The following is a 21,227-nucleotide window of genomic DNA, read 5'->3' as shown; positions in this document are numbered from 1 at the left end:
AGCCTGCTTTAAATTTCTCATTAACTTTATCCCTGACCTGTCTGGTGTGTTCTTTGGACTTGGTGTTGTTACTCCCAATATTCTCTTAGACAACCTCTGAGGCCGTCACAGAGCAGCTGTATTTGTACTGACATTAGATTACACACAGGTGCACTCTATTTAGTCATTAGCACTCATCAGGCAATGTCTATGGGCAACTGACAGCACTCAGACCAAAGGGGGATGAATAATTACGCACACCCCACTTTGCAGTTATTTATTTGTAAAAAATGTTTGGAATCACGTATGATTTTCGATCCACTTCTCAAGTGTACACCACTTTGTATTGGTCTTTCATGTGGAATTCCAATAAAATTGATTCATGTTTGCCGCTGTAATGTGACAAAAAGTGGAAAAGTTCAAGGGGGCAAATACTTTTTCAAGCCACTGTATCTTCAAATCCTCTAGTCAGTTTAGTAACTCTTTTCTCCCACCTGCTGGGCATGAGTGGGTACTGTAGAAGGGGCTCCTGAACTATCAGAAATGGATAGAGACAGAAAGCAATTTCCTAATAAAATTGTGCATAATGTCCAGAACTGTACTTTATGGAACTATGTAAACATGTAGTTATTCTGTTATAATTATTATGTTTGTCCTATTCTATAGATATAGATTTGCTTTACTGTATACAGTATGTTCATAGTTGATGATATTTAGTTTGCTGTCATAGAGAACAGTGAATTTTCACATTTGGAAACACAGTGAAGAACCTTTTAAAATATGATCTTAATTGCTACTCAGATATTTTAAAGTTTTAGATAAATCAATAAATTATATTATGGATATATCGATATATGCAGCTAACTCTGTTTCAGCTTCTACCTATTGTAACTATATTCTGAAGGAATATAAAATGTACATAAAAAACAGGTAATTGTTTGAAACAAATGCGATAGAATAAACTAGGAGCAGTGTAAATCATTAATAATCTGACTTATTATGTAGTTGTTACACTCAGAGTAGCTTTGCTGAGTCTTTTATTGCAGCGGTTTACAGTGCATTAGCATTCAATGGTGATGTCGCATTCAACATAAATGTATGCATGAACCCAGTTTGCATATGGTTTTCTTTGCCTTCCACAATTAAATTTGCATAGCGCTGTACTTTATAATGTGTTCATGTAAGAATGTTTGCATTTTTGGAGGGAAATCTGCCAAGCTGTTATTATTGCTTATATGCATATTTTCTTGACTGAACACAGGACTGATGAAGGGCTTTCAGCTATGTTTTAGTCATTCATCATTATTCAAACAGGTGTGCTGACAAGATGTAAGCCTGGAGTGCTGTGCCTGACTAACAAGCTTTCTGTCACTCTCTCCGAGGTGTTGAGTATGTCCTGCTTGGTGTTGATGCATCCCCAAACCTTAGCTTTCATCTATGACAGCTGTTCTATAAAGTTGAAAAAACCCCTAACTCTAATTTCTTTAACAAGCAGGTTTTCTACACACACAGAGATTCACTAGGTAAGTTCTCTTCAGTTGTGGCTTCTTCTTAATTTGCTGATATGTAACATAAGCATTTGAACTAAATATGGATTTAACAAATGAGCAACCAGGTAATTATCTTTGAAATTTGAAAAACTAAAGTACAAAATTTCCAATATCCACACTGCATGCAAAAGAGTATGTCAGATGACTCGGGTGTTTATGTTTGGGATAGTCTGTCAACCTGTCTCGGATGTATTAGGCCTCTGTCCATATGAAGCTAGGCTACACTCCAGCTCCCCCCAACCCTAAACTGAATAAGTGGAAGAAAATGTATGAATGAGTAGATGTCATGCATAGAGGGAGCACAGAGGTGCTGGAGGCATTGTTACTTCAAAAGAGAAAATTGTGGTTTGAACATCTCATAGTCTAAAGTTATATGTATGTTATATGTAATTCCATAGGTGTGAATGTGAGCATGAATGATCCTGTGACAGACTGGTGACCCGAAGTGAACCCTGCCTTTGTAATTCTGTAATTATTAGACAATTAAAAAACAGATGTCATCATCTGATGTCCAAAAAATGCACAAAAAGTCTTAATTCAATTCAATTCCATTTTATTTATATAGCACCAGACCACAACAAAAGTCACCTCAAGGTGATTCACATTGAAAGGTAAATACCCTACAACAATAAAAAGACACCCCAACAATCAAATGATCCCCTTTGAGCGAGTACTTGGCCACAGTGGGAAGGAAAAACTCCCTTTTAACAGGAAGAAACCTCTATCAGAAATAGGCTCAGGCAGGGGCAGTTATCTTCTGCAACCAGTTGGGGATGAGGGGAGGAAGACAAGGCAAATGACATACTGTGGAAGAGAGCCAGACATGAATAATTACTAATGATTAAATGTAAAGTCATCAGTGAGTGAAAAAAGTAGAAATACTTAAAGCATTATGGGAAGCCCCCAGTTCCAAGCTTGTTGCAACATAACTAAGGGAGGATTCAGGATCACCTGATCCAACCCTAACTATAAGCTTTAGCAAAAAGGAAAGTATTACGCCCAGCCTTAGAAGTACAGAGGGGATCTGTCTCTCAAATCCACTCTGGAAGCTGGTTCCACATAATGGGAAAGTGTGTGAATTAATTTAGTTAATATTTTACTAAATACGTAAAAGCTTTTTAGATGCTGGTGACATAAAAGCCAGGGTATTGGTTCTTTTTTTTTTTTTTTAAAGATTCAGATTATGTATTTTGTATTGTTCTATCACAGAGGAATGGTGTAAAACATACAGTCCAAAAACCATCAGTCTGACCTAAGTAAACTCAAATAAAATTAATGACAAAGATATTCTAACTGCAAACTAAATTACCTTTTAAAAAAAAGTTTAATGTGTTTTTTAATATTTAATATGCATTTAAAAAAAATTCTTGTGTTACATGTTTGTGTATTCTATGTGTGGATACGTGTGGTAGTCTACTTGTCAGTCAAATAGATTAGGCTCTTGGGGAAATGAGGGACATGTAATGTCTTGGTTACTGTTAGTCATTTTCTTAAAGAGACATCACTTCTATTAAATAAAGCAAGCATTGCTTCTAAGCTCTCAAGGTTATCTCTGGTGATTATAATTCACACTACAAATACCGCCTTAATGTGGTGTGATGTGGCAAGATCACAGGTTTCACACATCCCTATTCATTGTTTTTTATTAATTTGACCTCACACAATATTTAACATGATGGTGTAAAGTCATGAAAAAGAAAAGTCAGACTAAAGTGGGAATTGTCATGTTTGTTAAACAAGACTGTCAAACCACATTACATCATGTTCAAGACCATAAAATAAACCCCAGTCAATTGACTTGTCTCTTATGGAAATTTAACCATTACGCTCTCCTTTCTCTTCCATGTCATTTTTTCCATTTCTGCTCGGGGGAAAGCCGATATCTTCCATCTCTGTGGATTACTGCTCCTCTAAAACCCCTCTGGAGGACACTCGACCCTGAGAGGAGCAGTGAGCTTAAACCCCAATGTGCCCTTTTCTGCCCTATTCCACTCCTCATTGTCCCCAAGGAACACTGGCAGTGAGTCTCCACGTCAGAATGAGTCATTAGCTTACTCTGTGAATGAAACCGGCAGCAATGTTTCCATATATAGAGGAGAAACACAAGAGCCAGGGATATTTATCTTTGGTAAAACAGCAAATAGGCCACATTCTGATCAAACAATCTGATTTAAACAAATAAATAAGCAAATAAATGAAGACATATGAACTGAAATCAGCTTTACACTCTTATGGCTGATTGGAAACCTGGTGCAGTGATTTTTTTGCTACATATTAGATATTGTCCACATTTTGCATTTTGTCCACATATAATGAGGTCAAACTTACATTTTTTGAATGTAATCATATTACTGTACAACCCTAATGCTGTCTTAATGCATTTTAAGTGCATTAAGATGGCACTTAAAATTCAGCATGCAGTTTCTTGCGTATAGCCCTACTAATACAGATATTTACTAAATATTTACACTTAACACTTTCAAATATAACAGCGAGGGCAGGAGTACCTCACTGTGTAAAGCATCCTCATGATGACACTGTCAGAGTGAATATGCAAAAAAGAAGAAGCTGACATTCTTTTTAACATTAATTGTCAGTAGAGATATAGAAAGAGATTGAAAACTATGGCTAAGATGACTCAAAGTCTTCAAATTTAGGCCAGCTCAGTTTGACTAGATTTTGGAAAATACATTCATTATAGCATCCTGCAGGTGTAGAAATCCACCGCTCACTGTGCTGGAAAGAAAAACAACAGGGCAATTTGCACAGAATTTCAGTCTAAAAAATATCTGTCAGGGCACAGCAGGCTGCCCTGGGAGAAAAGCACTGCAGTGGAAATGATTGTCCTCTCTGAAACTGTCTCTATTGGGACAGAATCCCCGCCTCCTACAAAAACAAAAACAAAACACAACATGTTAAAACACAAAATATTAAAATCTTAACTTTTATTTCAAAAATTGCATGAATGGTAACTTTTTTTCTTATGTTCCTAAATTTCCTAAAAAGAAGGACCCTGCCTTCAAGCTATTTAGGAAAATAGCTTCATCTGTTACTCATGCTAATGTGTGCAAGTACTGTTTGTGCTGTACTGTGCTCTTAAAAAATTAGCATATGTTATACTGGATTAAAAGCATTCATGAATCATTGGTGTCACATAACACTCACAGCGCTGTAAAAATACAAGAAAATGTAAATCAGCACCAGCTTACCTCGGTTTGCTTATTTGTGGTACGCTTGCTTCCACTCTTAAGATCATACAGTAAATATTTTGGAGAAATCCATGCAAATCGGGTGACAGATAAACATAGTCACAGATAAAGTCATAGTTTTGTCAAAGAGTAATGGAGAAAAAACATAGTATGGCTTATGAATGACATACTAATATATATATATATATATATATATATATATATATATATATATATATAGGATTGTGCAAGCAGTATCCTGTTGAAAGTCATTGGAGTGAAATGATTCCGAGTTTCACTTTCTTTCTTGGAAGTGTGCTTTTATCACAAGATGTGTGTGTAGCACATATTAGCATGAGAACTAAAGCTTTGTTGTGCGTTTTGTGGATCTGACTGTCTGAAAATCAGCATATCAAGGCAAGTTGAGGCAAGTTACAAAAAGAAAGGAAACAAACATTAAAAACTAAAATTACTCTGACACAGCATCCTACACTATGTTAGCTTGGAAATATTTCCACGTTGCATTAACATTTATCTCAAGGCACTGGGTATTGCAGTTGATATTTCATTATTTTTTTTTATTTTTTTTTAATAAAATCATTGATTATGAGAAAACTGGGGCTAAAGAAGGAATATCAGCGTTTACTCTGAATTTTGGGGGGTGGCTACCCCCCCCCCCCCCCCCCCCCCGGTGGCACCCCTGCTAACTAATCTGGCTGTCACTATGCCTCATAATCAATGAGTTTTTCATAATTAATGATGCTGTCTGCCTTTTTTCACACAAAAAGGCACCAAAACAGGTAGCTCCGTATGTTTGAGCTGCTAGGGCTGATGGAAGTCACCGGAACTAATCCAGATGGACCATTGAACCAAAATAATGAAGTGGCTGAGAGATGCATGGACCTGCAGACCAGCTGCAGTGTTGTAATACTTCACCTAGAAGGCAGTAATCTGATTTGGAGGTAATATCATCTATTATATGATGCAGACTGAAGGTGGTGGACTTTTTTAGTATTGCAACAACTGTAAAAGGTCAATTAGCACTTTATATGTAAACCCGGTTTCTATTATTTGATTATGTGCAGCAAAATGATTTTTATATGCATATGTATACATATGCATGTATACATATACAAAAAAATATGTATACATATGCATATACTGCAACAAATGTAAGCTGTGTGTTATTATATATTTCTGTGGTTTACAAGCTGCGTTTTGTAGCTCTGACTATCCTCTTACAAATGTGGGAATATTGTTGAAAATCAGCGTATCAAGGCGAGTTACAAAAAAAACCCACCAAAAACTTCTATTAAAATTCAAAAGAAGGAAGCATATATTAAAAACTGAAATGACACTGACAAAGTATAATATGATTGGAGAATCTGGTGAAAATGGCTCACAGAAATGTTTGGAAACTAAACTCCTGACTGTGGGAAAGCAAATGAAGATAAATGCTGTTTTAAATGCATAAAAGCACAGGGGTTTAGATAAACAATCTCCACTTAAATAGAAAATGGCTTCTTAAAGAATTACTTAAAGACTTTATTTGTGCAGTTCCTCAGATATGTATGCTTTAAGTACAGCAGACATTTTAGCATCGACGATTTTTCCCCTCCAAATATCTGCCTCCAGCTCTAACCAATTACCTCACTTCAAAGGAACAACAGTCATATTTTTTGCAGTGATTGTCTATGAGACACGTTAAATTATTTTTCTTTGCCTCTTTGTGAGTTACACTAGTTGATTTACAAGCACAGTAAAGGTTGGAAATGACACTGTAGAACTACTTGTCGAACCGCTTTAAAATGTAGCACTTGAATTTGCACATAGATGACACTGGTTTAATTCACAGTGAAAGATAATCTCTGATGTGGATATCAATAAAAATTTAATATGTGGTCTGCCCTGTTTAAATTAATTTTATGGACCCATTCCTCTTGTCTTCTAGGGCGTGGACTTGCTGTGGCTGCAATATTATTCAGCAGTACCACTTTTCAAAATTAGCAGGCCCCAGATAGTACACAAACTCAGCAGAAGGCTCCTGCACAATTTCTATTAGCCAAAGTTTATAAAACGTTTTGTTCGTGTTCTTTTGTGTATAGTAAATTTAAGTGCAAATCTCTCTTTGAAATGAATCAAATCACGTATTACATTTGACTTAAGTTTAACTTAATGTTTTGCTGAACTGCCTCATGCAGAAATACAAACATTCAGAAATACAAACTCTCCAAAGTGTCTCATTACATTAAAGCACTGACATAGTACAGACTCACACAGGAGCTTTCTTCATAACTGACATGGCGTAATTGAAGCAATTAAAAAATGAATTCTGAAAAGTTCTCCTCCTGCACAGCTTGTACCTACAATCCAACCTGACAGCCAGCAGCTATGTGAGGATTTCAGCACATTACGCTATCAACATGCAGGGGGGAAAAGGCTAAAGAAAAGGCTACAAAAAAAATCAGTTCAGTCACTTACCGAACACGTTCTCATACCAGATGACAATGTAATCAAGATGTTTAGAGGGAAAGTGTGTTTTTAGGACACTCAAGCCTACCACTAGCTCCAATAATGTTAGCTTATAACCAGCCGTTGTTGTTGTTTAGCTGGCTTATTGTCAGATGTCCCGAGATGAGAGAGGGCCACATGTCTAATTGCTGTGTTAAAGCCCTGAAGATGAAACTTGAGCTGAGGAGGTAGAACTGAGGGACGCAAGACAGCAGTGGTGGAGGAGCCAGACATAATGAGAAATAAGTGATGAAGTATACATGCACAAATATATAGTTTGAAAGAGCTATTTAACTTCTTAGGCTGGTTTCTAGCCACATAAAATGTGATTACATGGAGCAGTGATCTTGACCAGTGTATATATTATTCATATAGCATCAAATCACAACAACAGTTGCCTCAGGGTGCTTTGGACAATCATATATTTTATTTATATATTTAGTATTTTATACCTTTATGCATTTTTAAGTCTGCACCTAAAAGTCAATGCAGAATCTTTGGGACTTTAAGTGAAAATTGCACCTTTGCATGTCGCATTACTTACATTTAAATGTACTGAACAGGGCTACTCGTATGAGGCTTCAAGGCTTTCAGAGGTGCTTTGAGCCCACATGCCTTGTAACAGTGTTACACGACTTTCATTTTCAGTGTGCTTTATTTCTTCTTAGAGGGGTTTTTAATTAAATCCCGAGTATCGCCTGCTAAGAAGGTAATATCACAATCTTTGTTTGACATACTGCTCAAATAAAGTTTGCACGCACTCTTAAACACAAGCTTTCATCCAAAATTCCCCTCACACTTTATGAACAGTTCTATGAAACTACAAGGGTCTGTTTCACGTTGCCAGTTTGCTTTTTATGTCCATAAGTGTGTGTCCATGAGTGTGCTCATGGGTGTGTGCATGCTTCATTGCAGCCTTTCGTCATTTCATTGTTTTACTCAGAGACCTTTTATGAAGTTCAGATTGTTCGGGGATTTGGAGACCATCAGCACAATTGGCAAAGGCATAATGAATGCTTCTGTATTTTGTGCACCCTTGTGGCCAGTTTGCAGTTGTGAAAAGGTTTAGATGCATTGAACGTACATGTCCTAAGTGGAAAAAAAATCTTTATTTCATTCATAAATGACCAAAAACAGTTTAGCAATTAGAATGAATCAAATTAACTAATTTATAGACAAATAAACAGAGGTTATATCAAACTACTTAACGGTAATTAATAGGTAAAGCGACATTTAAAACAGGGAATATAGAATCAAATGCTTTAATTATAACAGTGCAAATAGAACAGAATCTCATGTACAAAATTAGATATAGAAATCTACATTTTAATGCAAGCATATTGACAAGAAAACATATTTAACTTGAGAAAAAGTGAAAATACATTTTTTATGGATGGTACTAGTTGAAGGTCACAAAGATCAGGTTCAAATTTGAGAAAATCCTTCATATAGGCTTTGACAGTGTGCAGAAGAGTGGAACTTTACTTGGGAAGAACATAATTCAAAGCAATCTCATTCTACGGGCAGAAAGGGAATAGTAAGAGTTCTCTGCAAAAGGCTTCTGCTGGTCACTTGTAACACAGGATAATGGCTATTAAACCGCACACAGGGTCTGAAAAGAGGTCTAGACTTTGTGAGTTTTTCTTGGAAGCCATTTGAACAGAGTCTTGCACAGCTTTTTGCTTTTCAGCTTTGTCTTTGTTAAGTTCTTAATGACGACATTTTGGAGCAGGCTGAAGGTTAAAGGCTGGGACAGGTGCGCAGTTGAATGATTCAGAACCTCCAAGAAGCGTCTTTCCTGCTGCCTGAAGTCATACTCTACACTGGAGAGACACACACAGCCCCAAATTAGTCATTCTCCCACCTGAAGAAAACACACATTACAAAAAACAAAAAGTGTGTCAAACCTGAAAGCTTTCTCCGAAGATGCAAATGAATGTTTTAGTGTTTCGTATCTGCATTTCCAGCTCATTTTTACATAATGCAAAAGCTTTTCATGCCTCAAAATTACTATAAACTGTGTTGCTACATTTCACTTTGCTTTGTGTGGTCTCCTCATGTGGGAAGCACTGCACTTGTCAGGTTTCAAAGTGGCTGATTGGTTTGGGCAGGTAGACATTTCCCAGCAGGATATCCCCTTTTTTTGGAGGGTACACAAGTCTGGTTTAAATATTCTTATCTTCCCACTTGGCCTTTTAAGGACCAGATGCCCACACACACGCGCGCACACACACTAGTCAGCAAATCAACTTATGTAACACTCTTTTTGTCATACAAAAGGGGTTTTGGAAAATAATGAGATCAACAGGAATGTTTTGAATATTTCACGATGAAGACAATTTAAGGTTTTGCTTTCTCGAGCTTGAGGCGTTTTTGTTTTCAGAAAAGATGATGAGAAGAATTTTAGATTTTCCTCGCCCCACTTAGTAATATTTTTTATTCTCCATTGCTTCCACCTGATGCAACATTTTAGTTATTAGGTGCAAACTATACCAGTGTTGGAATATGAGAACTAACCAATATTCCATGATAAGTCTTACAGGCAAGGGATGTGAAAGCTCTTCTCAGACAGCAGACAAACAATTCCTTTCACTGCTTTCTTTAATAAAGGGGAATTAGGTTCAGTTTGCAAGGCACTGAAATGCAACCGCTACTGCTGAATTGCTGTCATGAAAACTAAGACAGTAATAGCTCAGTTAGCTATAACTACTTTTGATATATTCTCCTGCTTCCTACGAGTCATCGAATCTTCTAAAACATTTCATTTTAATACAGCATAACATCAATTAGTCTACAATCCAACTGACAATGCAGATTTTGACTTCATAAATCAGTATAAATCAGTTTTGTAGGCTGCTTGAACCTGACTCAGTTCTGTCTGCCTGCTTACATTTCCAAATAGACTGTGCTACATAAAGCAAGTGCTTAAATTGGGCAGTTTTTCCATAAGATTTAACGTGTTCTCTGACAGGAAAATATAATCCTTCCGTTACTTCTGAGCAAGAAACTGCTTGCTAATGACAGTAGGTCATTAATTTTTAGAGAAATGAAGTAAACAGACTGGCAAAGAACTGCCAGCTGCAATGGCAAAGGTGCTGACCCATGAACTGAACTGTGTGCCTGAAACTGTAAATCTGTTGTCCTTGAATAAACTGATATGTGTTCCTGTTACTGTGCATGCCATGCATGTTGATTTGGTTTAATTGGTTTCTTCATCTCTTTTATCGAATGAACACCAAAAGGGAAACAAGTAGCAAAATTAAGGTGTATTAATTATACTGTAGAATTGTTATGGTACATTGCAGCAGATTTGATCAGTTATGTGTTCAGACTTTGCATGTAGGCACAACTGTCATCTCACCTGTATACAACACAAGCAGTTTTCTGGCACGTTGAGCAGTCTTTGAAGTTCTGTCCTGTTTTGTGGGATCGCCGACTGGAATACAGATAAAGCACATTTTATATGACAAATATTGTGAATAACTGCTTAACTCTGTAACCCTTTAGTGCAAGAGAGTATGAGCTATTAAGAATTCTGACATAACTTGAATGGAAAAGGAAGGATGAATTAATGTATGATCCTATCAACTATCAGCAGCTTACATGAATCATTGTGTCTTATGAAAGAAAAATAAACAATGCAGCTGATGTAACAACTAAGGTATATGATGTATTTTTAACTCATGATAAACCATAAACCCAAATGTGTTAACCAAATCATCCTTTTAGATTTACAGTGTAATCATCTTTCCTATCACTGTATCCATCTGAGACACTTTCAGTCTATATAACATAGCGTGTAAGACATCAGTAGGTTATTAGGAGTTGGTTTTTCTAAAACATGACCTTAGAGACAGTCACAGCTTATTAACACAGCACACTGAATGAGAATGATTGACAGAGACACGTTGCCAGAGGCCTGTTTTAATTCCTGTTATTTGTCCCAGAAGAATTGCGTGGCTATATAAATCTCTGCCCCCCTGAAATGCCCAAGTAGGTTTCTATCATACTCAGGAGCATAATCACGGACCTGTTTTTCAAACTTGCAACAATGTTGCAATGCCAGATAACTACAATTCCAATCAGATTTTTTGCACGTTTGTGAAACAGACTTGATAACATGTTAGTAGTACTGCCTTCAAATTGATTTGTGCAACTTAAATCACAGTGTGTGAAATTATTTACACGGCTTAAACTCGTTTGGTTCAAATGTCATTGAGGTCTTCCAGTGCAGATGCTGGAATATCTTTCTTCCTATTATTTACTTTAGTTATGGGACGGAATGGGGAAATATGTGAGAAATATGTGAGAAACACGTGAAGCTCTGTGCTTTTGAAAAAACCCCCCCCCAAAAAACAAATAATGTTAAGAAAAAAACTGACCCTGTTTTGGTTACTGTACCCTTGCTTTTGTACAGTAATAGATAGAAACATCCTACACCCTGGTTTTCAGTATCATTTTTGTCCTTTGCAATACAGTAATTAGTAGCTAATTAACTGAACAGTGGGTGAGTAAAACGTGTTTATAAAATTTAACAAATGCACAACTGTTTTCAGTCTAAAAACAATGGTGTTTGCATTGATATTCAATGCTGCTAAGTGTTTCCAATCTAAGTGATGACTCACTGTAAAGCCAGAGATCAGCAGAAGCAGGAATGCTTTTAAAATAATTCCTAGACAGGATTCTGGCAGCTGTACCTGTACTGGACTGAATATAAAGTATTACAGCAAAGTATTTACAACTCATCTCTAACAAAGCATGTTAAGTACATGCCGTTCACAAATGTGTAAAGCTCTATTGTACTAAATATTAGACATTCAAGTAAAAAATGATGATCCTGAAGTGAAAAAGAAAACTCAACACATTCCTTATTACACTTCCACACACACTCAGAGCCCAGACACACACGCACATTTACTTACCCACTGGTGGGAGCGTGGCATGTCTCTAGGTCATGGATAATGTTAAGCAGAGTAGTGATCCTGTCCTTGTTGGCTGCCAGGCTGGCCTCCACAGTCTCGAGTCTCTGCTGTAAGGCTGCTGATTTGCAGCACTGTGAGGAAGATGGCAGCAGCAGGGCTGCATCAGCTGGGTGGGAGTGAGCCAGGCTGGTGTCCTCTGGGCACGGCTGAGGAGGAGCGGGGTTGTCAATTGCCTCCACTTTCTTAGACTGGAGGCGGAGATAGGATGCCAAGGGCTTTGTTGATGATAGCAATATGGAATTGCAATCAAGGCCTGTGTGCATACGGGGTTCTCTCTCACTGCTGCATGGGGCTGGCGCAGTGAAAGAACGCTCGGGACGTGTGAGTGTTTGTGGCGGTAATAATATGTCAGAGTTTTGCTGGACTGAGGATTTGATGATGGGTTTGACATTTCTAGTTGAGGTGATGGGTCCACAGTTTGTTTGCACTGTTACAGAGGGTGTTGAGTTGATGGGATGTGTCTCTTTAACTACGTCAGTTTTAAGCTTAACATTTGCATGACTGGCTGATACACCCAAGGCAAACCGTCCTGCATTTGAATTCTTTTGCTGGGCTGTTGTTACCGGTGGGCATGTTGCACAGTGTCCCTCATGTTCTGTTTCTGCACATCCTTGATTATGTGCAGGCTTTTGTTGTTCTGTTTTTATGAAACCCTGCAGACAAGAGCTGTTTGACTTAATTAGGGAAATGTAATTCTGGAGGTTTGCGACCTGCGATGGATTTGAATTTTCATGGTCTTTTGACTCATGCACAATTAATTCATTGGTTAGATTAGCACTGAACTTACTTTTATCAGAATGCAACTCCTCGCTGGGTTTATTGGTTGATTTAGGGTGATTAGTGCTAGCATCACTGCCCCTGTTATGATCTTTTGGCACAATTTGAGGCTTAGATAATGCATGCGGAGGTGCTAAGTTGCTTTCCTGATGACGAACAACACCACATTTACCAGGTTTGTTACTGCTTTGAGTTCTGATGTCTGGTCCTAGTGTGCATTGAGGTTTGCTTTTGTCGGGGGCTTCATTACAGCTAACTACCTGTGCTGTGCCTATTGATTGAAGCAAATTTGCACTTGATACAGAGACATTATTTTGTTTCTCTGTCAAGGCAAACAAATGCGTGCCAGCTGGGGTTGCAGATTTTTTCGAATTGAATGCGGTGTTCCTGAGAGCTATATTTTTGTTCAGGGTGCTGTTAAATCCAAGTCTGGAGCTGGAAGTAGTACTCACAGGCACCTTAACGTCCGAGTCTAGGAGATTGGATGCACTAGATGTTGTGTCTAGGGAAGATGTACAAGCGTGAAGCAGAGGTTCAGAATTTGAAGAGTTAGGGTGAATTATTTGTGCAGGCACAGACTTATCATCACATGCAATTTGATCTGAATTAGTTTTATAATTTAAAATGCTCAAATATAGATGTGGTATAGCTGGATGCTGTGGATTAGCAAAAGCTTGAATTCCAGTTGAGCTTATTCCTCTGTCAGTAAAAGGTATTTTAGCTAAAGATGTGCTAGCAGCTACTGTGGATGCCTTTTCTTGCAGTTTATGATGTTCAAGCAGAGCATGCGGTGGACCTGAGGGTAAAACGTGTGCAGGTGACTTTGATTTATGCATTTGGTTGAATGCATTGCTGGCCAGTGATAATGTGGGGCATTTAGGGCTAATTTGTTGGTTATTAGTTGTATTTATTTGACCTGCATGCTTGGAGTGTAGAGGTTTATGCTGAGTATTGACTTTAGCAGCTATGCTTTCAGTGGACGTTGGTGCAGAATTAAAAACTGTGGTTGATATGAGTGTGTTGGTACTGGATGTATTTCCAGTCCCTGTGGCTACTGTATATAAATGCAAAGGTGGTGACAGTGTAATCTCAGGTGCAGCATGTATAGACACACATACATTTTGAGATTCATTGTATTGTGTAGAAATGTGTTGTGTTGTCTTAATGCGCTTGGGGTAAGTGTGCGAATGTGGGTTGTTGGCCTTGGTAGCTATGGCCAACTTGGGGGTCAAAGGGAGAGTTGTTGGACGAGAGAGCTTATGGTCCTGTGGAGGTTTGGCACCAAATTTTTCACTGGAATCATCCTGTCTGGTTTCTATTGTTGCTTTTGTGATAGTGATGGTTTTAGCATGTAGGACGGTTGTAGGTTGGATTGATGTTTCACCTCTGGCAGGAATTATATTTGACAAAGTGACTTGATTGCCTATAGAGTGGACCGGGCATGCAGGGTGTGGTGTTTTTCGATACCTTAGTTCCTCATTAACGTATAATAATTGCGGATTGACTGTAATTTGGGTCCTGTTGTCAGTATTATTAATGCTGTCGGAGAGTTGTTGGTTTGCCGTAGGGTTTTTTTCAGTGTGGGATATTTGGAAAGGCGTAGAGGTCGAGAGTGAGGTGAAGGATGAGTTTAAAGAGTTCCCTCTAAGGAAAGCATTGGGAGTAGGAATTTTCTCCCCTATAATAACAGCTCTGTTGGTTACAGACTGTCTCCCTCCACAGTGGTTGCATATTTTTTGAGGCATACCAAAAGGTCGGGCAGCAGATAATGGCAGCGTCTTCCTACACAAATCTGTATAATGACCTTGCAATCTGGTCCGGTCTCCTCCACGACAGGTTGCTCCTTTTACAGGCTCGGCCTCATCACTGTGTACGGTAATCCCACCGATTGCCTCTGAGTCAACCACACTGCCATTAGTGTAACGGTTACCAGATTTACAATTAGACCTGGCATTCCCTGCAATGTGTGGATTTGTCTTGATTGCCCTGGTATAGCAATAAGTCCCTCTACTGTTCCTCTGACAGCAGGCCACATCCTTTGAGGCCTTACCTCCAAGTGCTTTGAAAGTCACTTCCTTTTTGGTCTTGGATTCGCCACTTTTCTGTTTTAGAATAGCCTTTTTCTCCTTGTCACTCTTTGTTAGCAGTTTCTCCTTGTCTTCCGTTTCCTTGGTAATATAGCTGTTGGATGTTTGACTAACGTTATCTGAGAGTGTATCAGTTAGCTGGGTAGGAGGTCTACTTATCGCAGGGGATGTCTGAACACCAACACTGCACTGAAGTCCCCACAGGGCTCCTCCGGATCTGTCTCCTCCTGTTGCCTTCCAACCACGCACGCCAACCAAGGCAGGGACTCCTAAAACCGGAACCGAAGTCGTCAGGTCAGCTGCTCGTCTCCCCATTCTTCGACTGGTCGACTCAAAAGTCTGATAATTCAAAAAGGGGGTCAGCGTTTCCACATCATTACATCCATCTAAAAGTAAAAGAGGAACACGTTTAAAGCGAGAGACATTTTAGATGGAACTGTGAAGGAAATCCATGAGTAAGCAGGAAACAATGCACAGAGCTTGGGCTGAGACAAGGAAGCGCTTTAATAGTGCAAAACAAAAGGAGGGTAACTAGAGTTGTCAAGAATTGTGAGGATTGTGCTCTTACTTTCTTGGAATAAGACTGGAAAAAGCAATGACAATGTGCAAATGCTGATAACAAGAGAAGTGTTGTATATTATATCAGCACTTTGAACATAATGCAAAGATCCCACCCACATTAATGTTTCAACATAGCGCCTGGAGTAAACTCTAATGACTTCTTTCATTACAGTATTTGCCATAGAAGGCAGCTTTCACCCTATTACCCTTCACGTTCAGCTCACCTTGAAAAAGAGTACCATACACTAATACTATAGCCTTAATTAAGGTCTGTGTGCATTTAACCGCAAACACCATTTCACGAAGGGGACAGCCTGTCTAAGTGTGTGTGTGTGTGTGTGTCTATGCGTGCACACAAGTTTTCTCATGTGTAGAGGAGGTCATTTTAATGACTTATGCAACAACAGTTCAGTTGTCAACACCAGGGTGATCATGTGTGGATTTTTCAGCAATTCTTTATTATACAGTTAAACACAGAGTGTGTGTCTATGTTAGCACTTGCATGTATTCATTCATGACAAAAAAAGAACATGTAAATACATTTTGGTAAGGCTTTCTTCACTTTCTCCTGGCCTTCATACCCCTCAAAATCCTGTCTCCAGATATGTCTAAATTGCTAGACGAACATTAGTCATCCACAGGGACTATTATTTTGGTTCTCGTGTCAACTGATGTTAGTTGAGCTAGGTCAAGTGACCCATGTCTGTAGTTGCTGTCTAATAATAAGTGACAACTGTCTTGCCCTGTTAATACACCATAAAAAAAACAAGCAGAGAAAAAACAAGCTATTGAAAAGCCGCAAAATGTTTACATGCCCTCAACTTAAGAATAAAAAACAGACATACCTCAGTCTTTGTATGATCCTGCTGCAAGTCTTGGCTCCAAATGAGTTAGTTTTACGCACTCTCTTTTATGTCCTCATGGATTCTCAAGGTTCTGAGTGACTTTGTTTTCATATGTTTTTATCCCTTGGCTGCACAATTCAAACTCAGTGCAGTCCACAGGCAGTCATCTCGGTAAAGCAATGCTGCTTAATGAGTCCTCTTCGTAACTGCTCAGATTCTGAACTAATCTACCTTTTATTGATCAGGCATGAAGCCAAGCTGTGTCCTCACTGCGCCCGCTTCTTGTTTTGGTCCTGCTGCTCCACACTGCTCCATAGTATGCTACAGGATGCTGTCCTCCAACACACTCTGCCCTACTATGCCTTATCTTTTTACCTCCTCTTCTCACTTACTCTTTCTGCGGTGCTCCCTCTCTGCTCTTTCTGCTACTGTCCTCCTTCCCAGCATTCATGTATCCTGGTCTATAGCTGGGTGGAGATAGAGAGCAGGAGAGAGAAAGAGAGAGAAAGAGAGGGAGAGAGAGGAAGTGACTTGCATCAGTGGGGTAGGGACTGTGTGTAAATTACCATACAAGTTAAAAAACAGGAAATGTAAATGGCAACAAATGTATGTAAACAAAGTTGTAGCAGTCTGAAGAGGCAGTAATTACAAATACAGTCTCTTTAATGCTATTACTAATTTGAGTCTCTAATTTCTTTAATGTATGTTGTTTCTTTTACAGAGAAGGCACTTTTATTCTAGATCGGGCTTAGTCCAAGTAGAAAATAAGCATTCATGTATAGCTAATGTTTGATTTTTCACATTTTGGGCACACATCCTTTTATTATCAGGATGTGTGGCCCCAAGTCTTCAGTGCTCTGGGGGGTCTTCGGATGCCCTGGGTCTCCTGGGCTTTTCTCTGTCTGCATCTAGTTCCCAGAGGCCATTGTTTCAGCTTCTCACTGCTCATTATGTACATTTCATGACCAGTGTTAGGGTTGTTATGTACGTATTTCACATTACTTTTCTTAAAAGCAATCAAGTACTTTCTTAATTACTCACTGGAAAAAGCAATTAAATACACTAAACATTACTTTCACTTTATTCCAGTAAACAATATATACCTTAAGCTAATGTTCTACATACCAACACAAATCCATATTCTAATGAGGACACATCTTTGAGGATGAGGATCTCTCTTTTAGTACTTAGATATGAACACAACATCGACAGCACAAAGCAAAGTTGAAAACCAGTCCAAAGAGAATTCAAAGTGATTGTCACAGTGATTCTACTTTAGCATGTAAGGACAGAAATGGAGGCCACAGTGTTTCAAGCCTGACTCCTTATCCCTTCCTCTGTTACGCCACTGCCTCTGTTGAAGTTCAGGGTCCAGTTGCAGGTCTGGGGCTTGGAATCACTGAGCTTCAACATCACTCTGGGTTTGGTTTTTTTTGCCAGCTTTGCATTAGCATGCTGTCTGTGCAAATGTTCGCAAAAAGGAGCCAAAGTTATGTTAGCAGAATAATACAGATGTTTCTGTCCTGTACACAGTTTGCATTTCACCATCACACCCCGGTCCTTTGGCACAACAGTGGATGTAGACCATGATTCTGCTTGGACAGGACACCCTTAAAAAAGTACTTGTAATTTTTGTTGTGCCTGAAATGAACAAATAAATGAATGAATGAATGAATGAATGAATGAATTAACATATAGTATTTCTATTGTACAGTGTACTTTTCTCCACATTGGCATTTAAAGCACTTCACCACGTGTGTATTCTATCTTACTTTTTTGAATATCAATTACTTTTCAGATTATGATTTTTTCTTGTTTTTGCAACTTTATTATGTTGTTGTGCAAAATTTTTTGATGTCTTCACAAATAAATAAATAAAAATAAATAAATAAATAAATAGATAGATACATTTTAAAAAAAGAGCTTTGAAGGTTTTTTCCTGCTGCTGACATTAAAGCATGGTTTCTACCTTTATCAAGTACTGCAGTTAAGCCCTGTGGAATTCTTTGCTTTTGGCAAATTTCTTTAATTATAACAACAATTTGAATATTGTCTTGGGATAATGGAAAAAAATGATTCTTTTCCATAGCAAACATGCAACATTCCAGTACATGTTAAAAGTTTAATTTAATATCAATTAATGTGTATTTAATGTGTATTTTTAAAACCATGTATTTTTACATCTGACAAATAATTGATGAAACATCAAAATGTTTCTCATTTATGGATTTTAATGTGTCGTATATAAGCCCTTTGATGTATGTCATTTAAGTTCATGGACACTACAGCCCACAGCCTCTAACATAATTTATTCCCATGCCTGCATCAACATGATATTCATAGGATATATTGAAATTATGAATAATCAAGTATGGTAATGTTTATATTTGCTGTCAAATCAATCAGGTTATGCATTATTATGGATGTCATAATATCGATTATAGTCAAGTGATCTTTGTACAATCTCTAAATAATATATTCCTAAAATAAAAAGATAAGAATGAGTTGTTTTATTACTGTATGTTTTGATGTTCACAATTCTTTTGCACCTGAAATGATTTTTTTTGCATTGCATCATCTCCTACAGTGTTATTACTTTCACAAGATTAAATCTTCAGCCAGCGTTAGACAGCACTGCAAATTAAAGGAGAAAAGAAAGGATAAATTAGACAGGATGAAAAGGATTATGTCATGGATGTTAAAACCTCCAAAAATTTTAAATACAAAAACAAATGAAATCAAACTAAGAATATTCTAATACTTTAATGATTTATTTTCATACACTAATCTATTAAAATAATGAAAGTCCTGCTGCGCAAGGAAAATGTATCCATTCTGTGACTCTATATAGGTAATATATAGCATAGACTGGCTGCTGACTAATAATTTGGTTGGTAGCCAGCTCCGTGTAGACTGGAAAGATGAGAAATATGATGTGTAATATAATTATTTATCCGACTATTGTTATCATCAGATATTAGCAAATTTGACTATGGAAACCAGGCTGTGTGTTGACTTCTGATTTCAAGAGATTGCACTCAAATTCCATCACTGCAGCTGTAGGGAACATGAGTCTGACTTTGTGAATAAAATATTATCTCATAGCCTCGGGGCAATTACACAGTATTGTATCAGGGAAAATGCCTACAGTGAAAACGATTTAACTGTCACTGTAAGAGTTTTGTGTGGTTTGCATTTATTCATCATAACAGTTGGTTATGCTTTAGTGAAGACATTTGAAAAAGGAAATCGCTTTCCTTTAAAAAAAAAATAAAAAAATCTTGCGAGGGTGTATATTTGTATTTTGCCTTGTTAGCGTGGTGACAATAGACTGATAATTTGACAAGTGGGCTTAGAATATTAGATGTGGGTCTAAGAGATGCGCATACATTTACATTTTACTAAGGCTCTTTCTCTTTTTTTCAAACATGTTTCCTTTAGGCAAATATAATGACATATTGGAATAATTATAGCCCATCTTTTTAAACCACGAGAACTCCTGATAATAGTCTGTACATGTGAATCAGAGACAGCGACATTATTAATCATTGGACTCGTGTTGTGTTGTAAGTCTAAAGTTGTTGCCCTTGCCATCAAATATTTGAGAATTTACTGAAAAGCTGTATGCAATTCACCAGCTTCCAGAGTGCTATATTCTTGTTGAGTCACAATGGAGAAAACATATTTTAGTGAGGTTCAATAGCGTTCCATACAGCTGTAATATGAAATGCAAACACTTAAATTAGCAATTTTGTTTTTCATTTTAAAGCTGCATTTAAAAAAACTGCCACAAGAGGGCAGATAAACATTAATTATGCCCCTTCACTGTTTCTTCCTCTTCTATTTTTTACATCACTGACAATATGTCAGTATGACTGCTAATTATCATCATTCTGTTGGAAAAGGACTGACATTTATGTAACATTTTTCCCATCATACTGACCGCTTAAAGCAATTCAGACATACCTAAATCACATTTAACCATAGATGCATGCACTACATTGTTCTATGCAGTTTAACCATTTTATCTACCTTACACTAATGAGTTAAAATCGCCAGTTAGACTAACATACGTGCTTTTAGGCTGTGCCAGGAAGTACCCAGAAGAAAGCCAGCAGGCCTGGTTAGAATGCTAATACAGAAAAAGGTGACCATGAGGTTTGAAGCAGGGACTTTCTTGTTAACCACTGCCCCCCCTGTGCTACCCAGGAATGGAGGAAAGTCACAGTCCTATGTACCAGTGTCTTCAGAATGAATTGTGTTAGATTGAAGTCATCTTTAAAGTAGAATTTGATGTCTTTAGATATTAATTCCACAAAAAGAAAGCCTTTTTAATTATTACATATGCTGCAAACAAAATGCTTATTAAATATGAACAGTATGGGTCGGCTGCAGCAAGAAAGCGGAGAAAGGGTGGTGTGCATTAATTACTTCTCCAGACAGATGGAGCCAGTGCAATGAATAGATAAAGGCTTTTCCTATTTTCCTAAAGAAAGACAAGTCTTTGTTCAAATAGAAGGGATGTTAAAGTCCCACGTTAATCATCATCCAGTCCCCTTTTCATGGCTTTGCCAACTTTAAAATGTTGAGATCTTGTTGACATCGGATACTAATGCTGTATTTTCTCATTTCCTGCATTCCCACATTTCAAAATTCCACTGTTGCGAAAGTGGAGAGGAAAAAAAAGGGCGTCACAGTCTACTGAAGGAGAAAATAAGCTGTTAGTTCAACTGAATTCAAAACACTG

The 21,227-nt window shown here is 37.8% G+C and overlaps 1 protein-coding gene and 1 long non-coding RNA gene across 4 annotated transcripts; one reads left to right on the top strand and one right to left on the bottom strand.

The window, feature by feature from the left end:
- Window positions 1–1,469: 1,469 nt before the first annotated feature.
- LOC146509580 (uncharacterized) lies at window positions 1,470–5,810 on the top strand. The gene is made up of 3 exons (XR_014876482.1): window positions 1,470–1,502; window positions 3,406–3,549; window positions 5,544–5,810. It is a non-coding gene; the product is annotated as an uncharacterized LOC146509580 (long non-coding RNA).
- LOC146509579 (uncharacterized) lies at window positions 5,538–18,127 on the bottom strand. 3 transcript variants are annotated; one of them, XM_085174985.1, is made up of 4 exons: window positions 16,481–18,127; window positions 12,151–15,460; window positions 10,590–10,664; window positions 5,538–9,051 (listed from the first exon to the last, which is right to left on the bottom strand). In XM_085174985.1, exons 2-4 carry the CDS (start codon window positions 15,387–15,389, stop codon window positions 8,853–8,855), a joined length of 3,513 nt encoding a protein of 1,170 aa, XP_085031111.1. In that variant the 5' UTR covers window positions 15,390–15,460; window positions 16,481–18,127; the 3' UTR covers window positions 5,538–8,852. The 3 variants fall into 3 exon arrangements, with proteins under 3 accessions (XP_085031111.1, XP_085031112.1, XP_085031110.1); XM_085174986.1 differs by having other exon boundaries at window positions 12,151–15,413; XM_085174984.1 differs by having other exon boundaries at window positions 12,151–18,127.
- Window positions 18,128–21,227: the final 3,100 nt, after the last annotated feature.

Source organism: Neolamprologus multifasciatus, chromosome 10, assembly GCF_963576455.1.
Source record: "Neolamprologus multifasciatus chromosome 10, fNeoMul1.2, whole genome shotgun sequence".
Taxonomy (NCBI): domain Eukaryota; kingdom Metazoa; phylum Chordata; class Actinopteri; order Cichliformes; family Cichlidae; genus Neolamprologus; species Neolamprologus multifasciatus.
Note: the sequence above shows the minus strand (reverse complement) of the source record. Positions and strands in the feature narration are given on the sequence as shown.

Excerpts from the sequence above, each read along its gene's own strand:
- LOC146509579 (XM_085174984.1), bottom strand. The coding sequence starts at position 15,389 with ATGGGGAGACGAGCAGCTGACCTGACGACTTCGGTTCCGGTTTTAGGA. Across the intron at positions 10,665-12,150 it reads TGCCACGCTCCCACCAGTGG|TCGGCGATCCCACAAAACAG; the intron begins GTAAGTAAATGT and ends TCTGTATTCCAG. Across the intron at positions 9,052-10,589 it reads ACTGCTTGTGTTGTATACAG|TGTAGAGTATGACTTCAGGC; the intron begins GTGAGATGACAG and ends GTGTCTCTCCAG.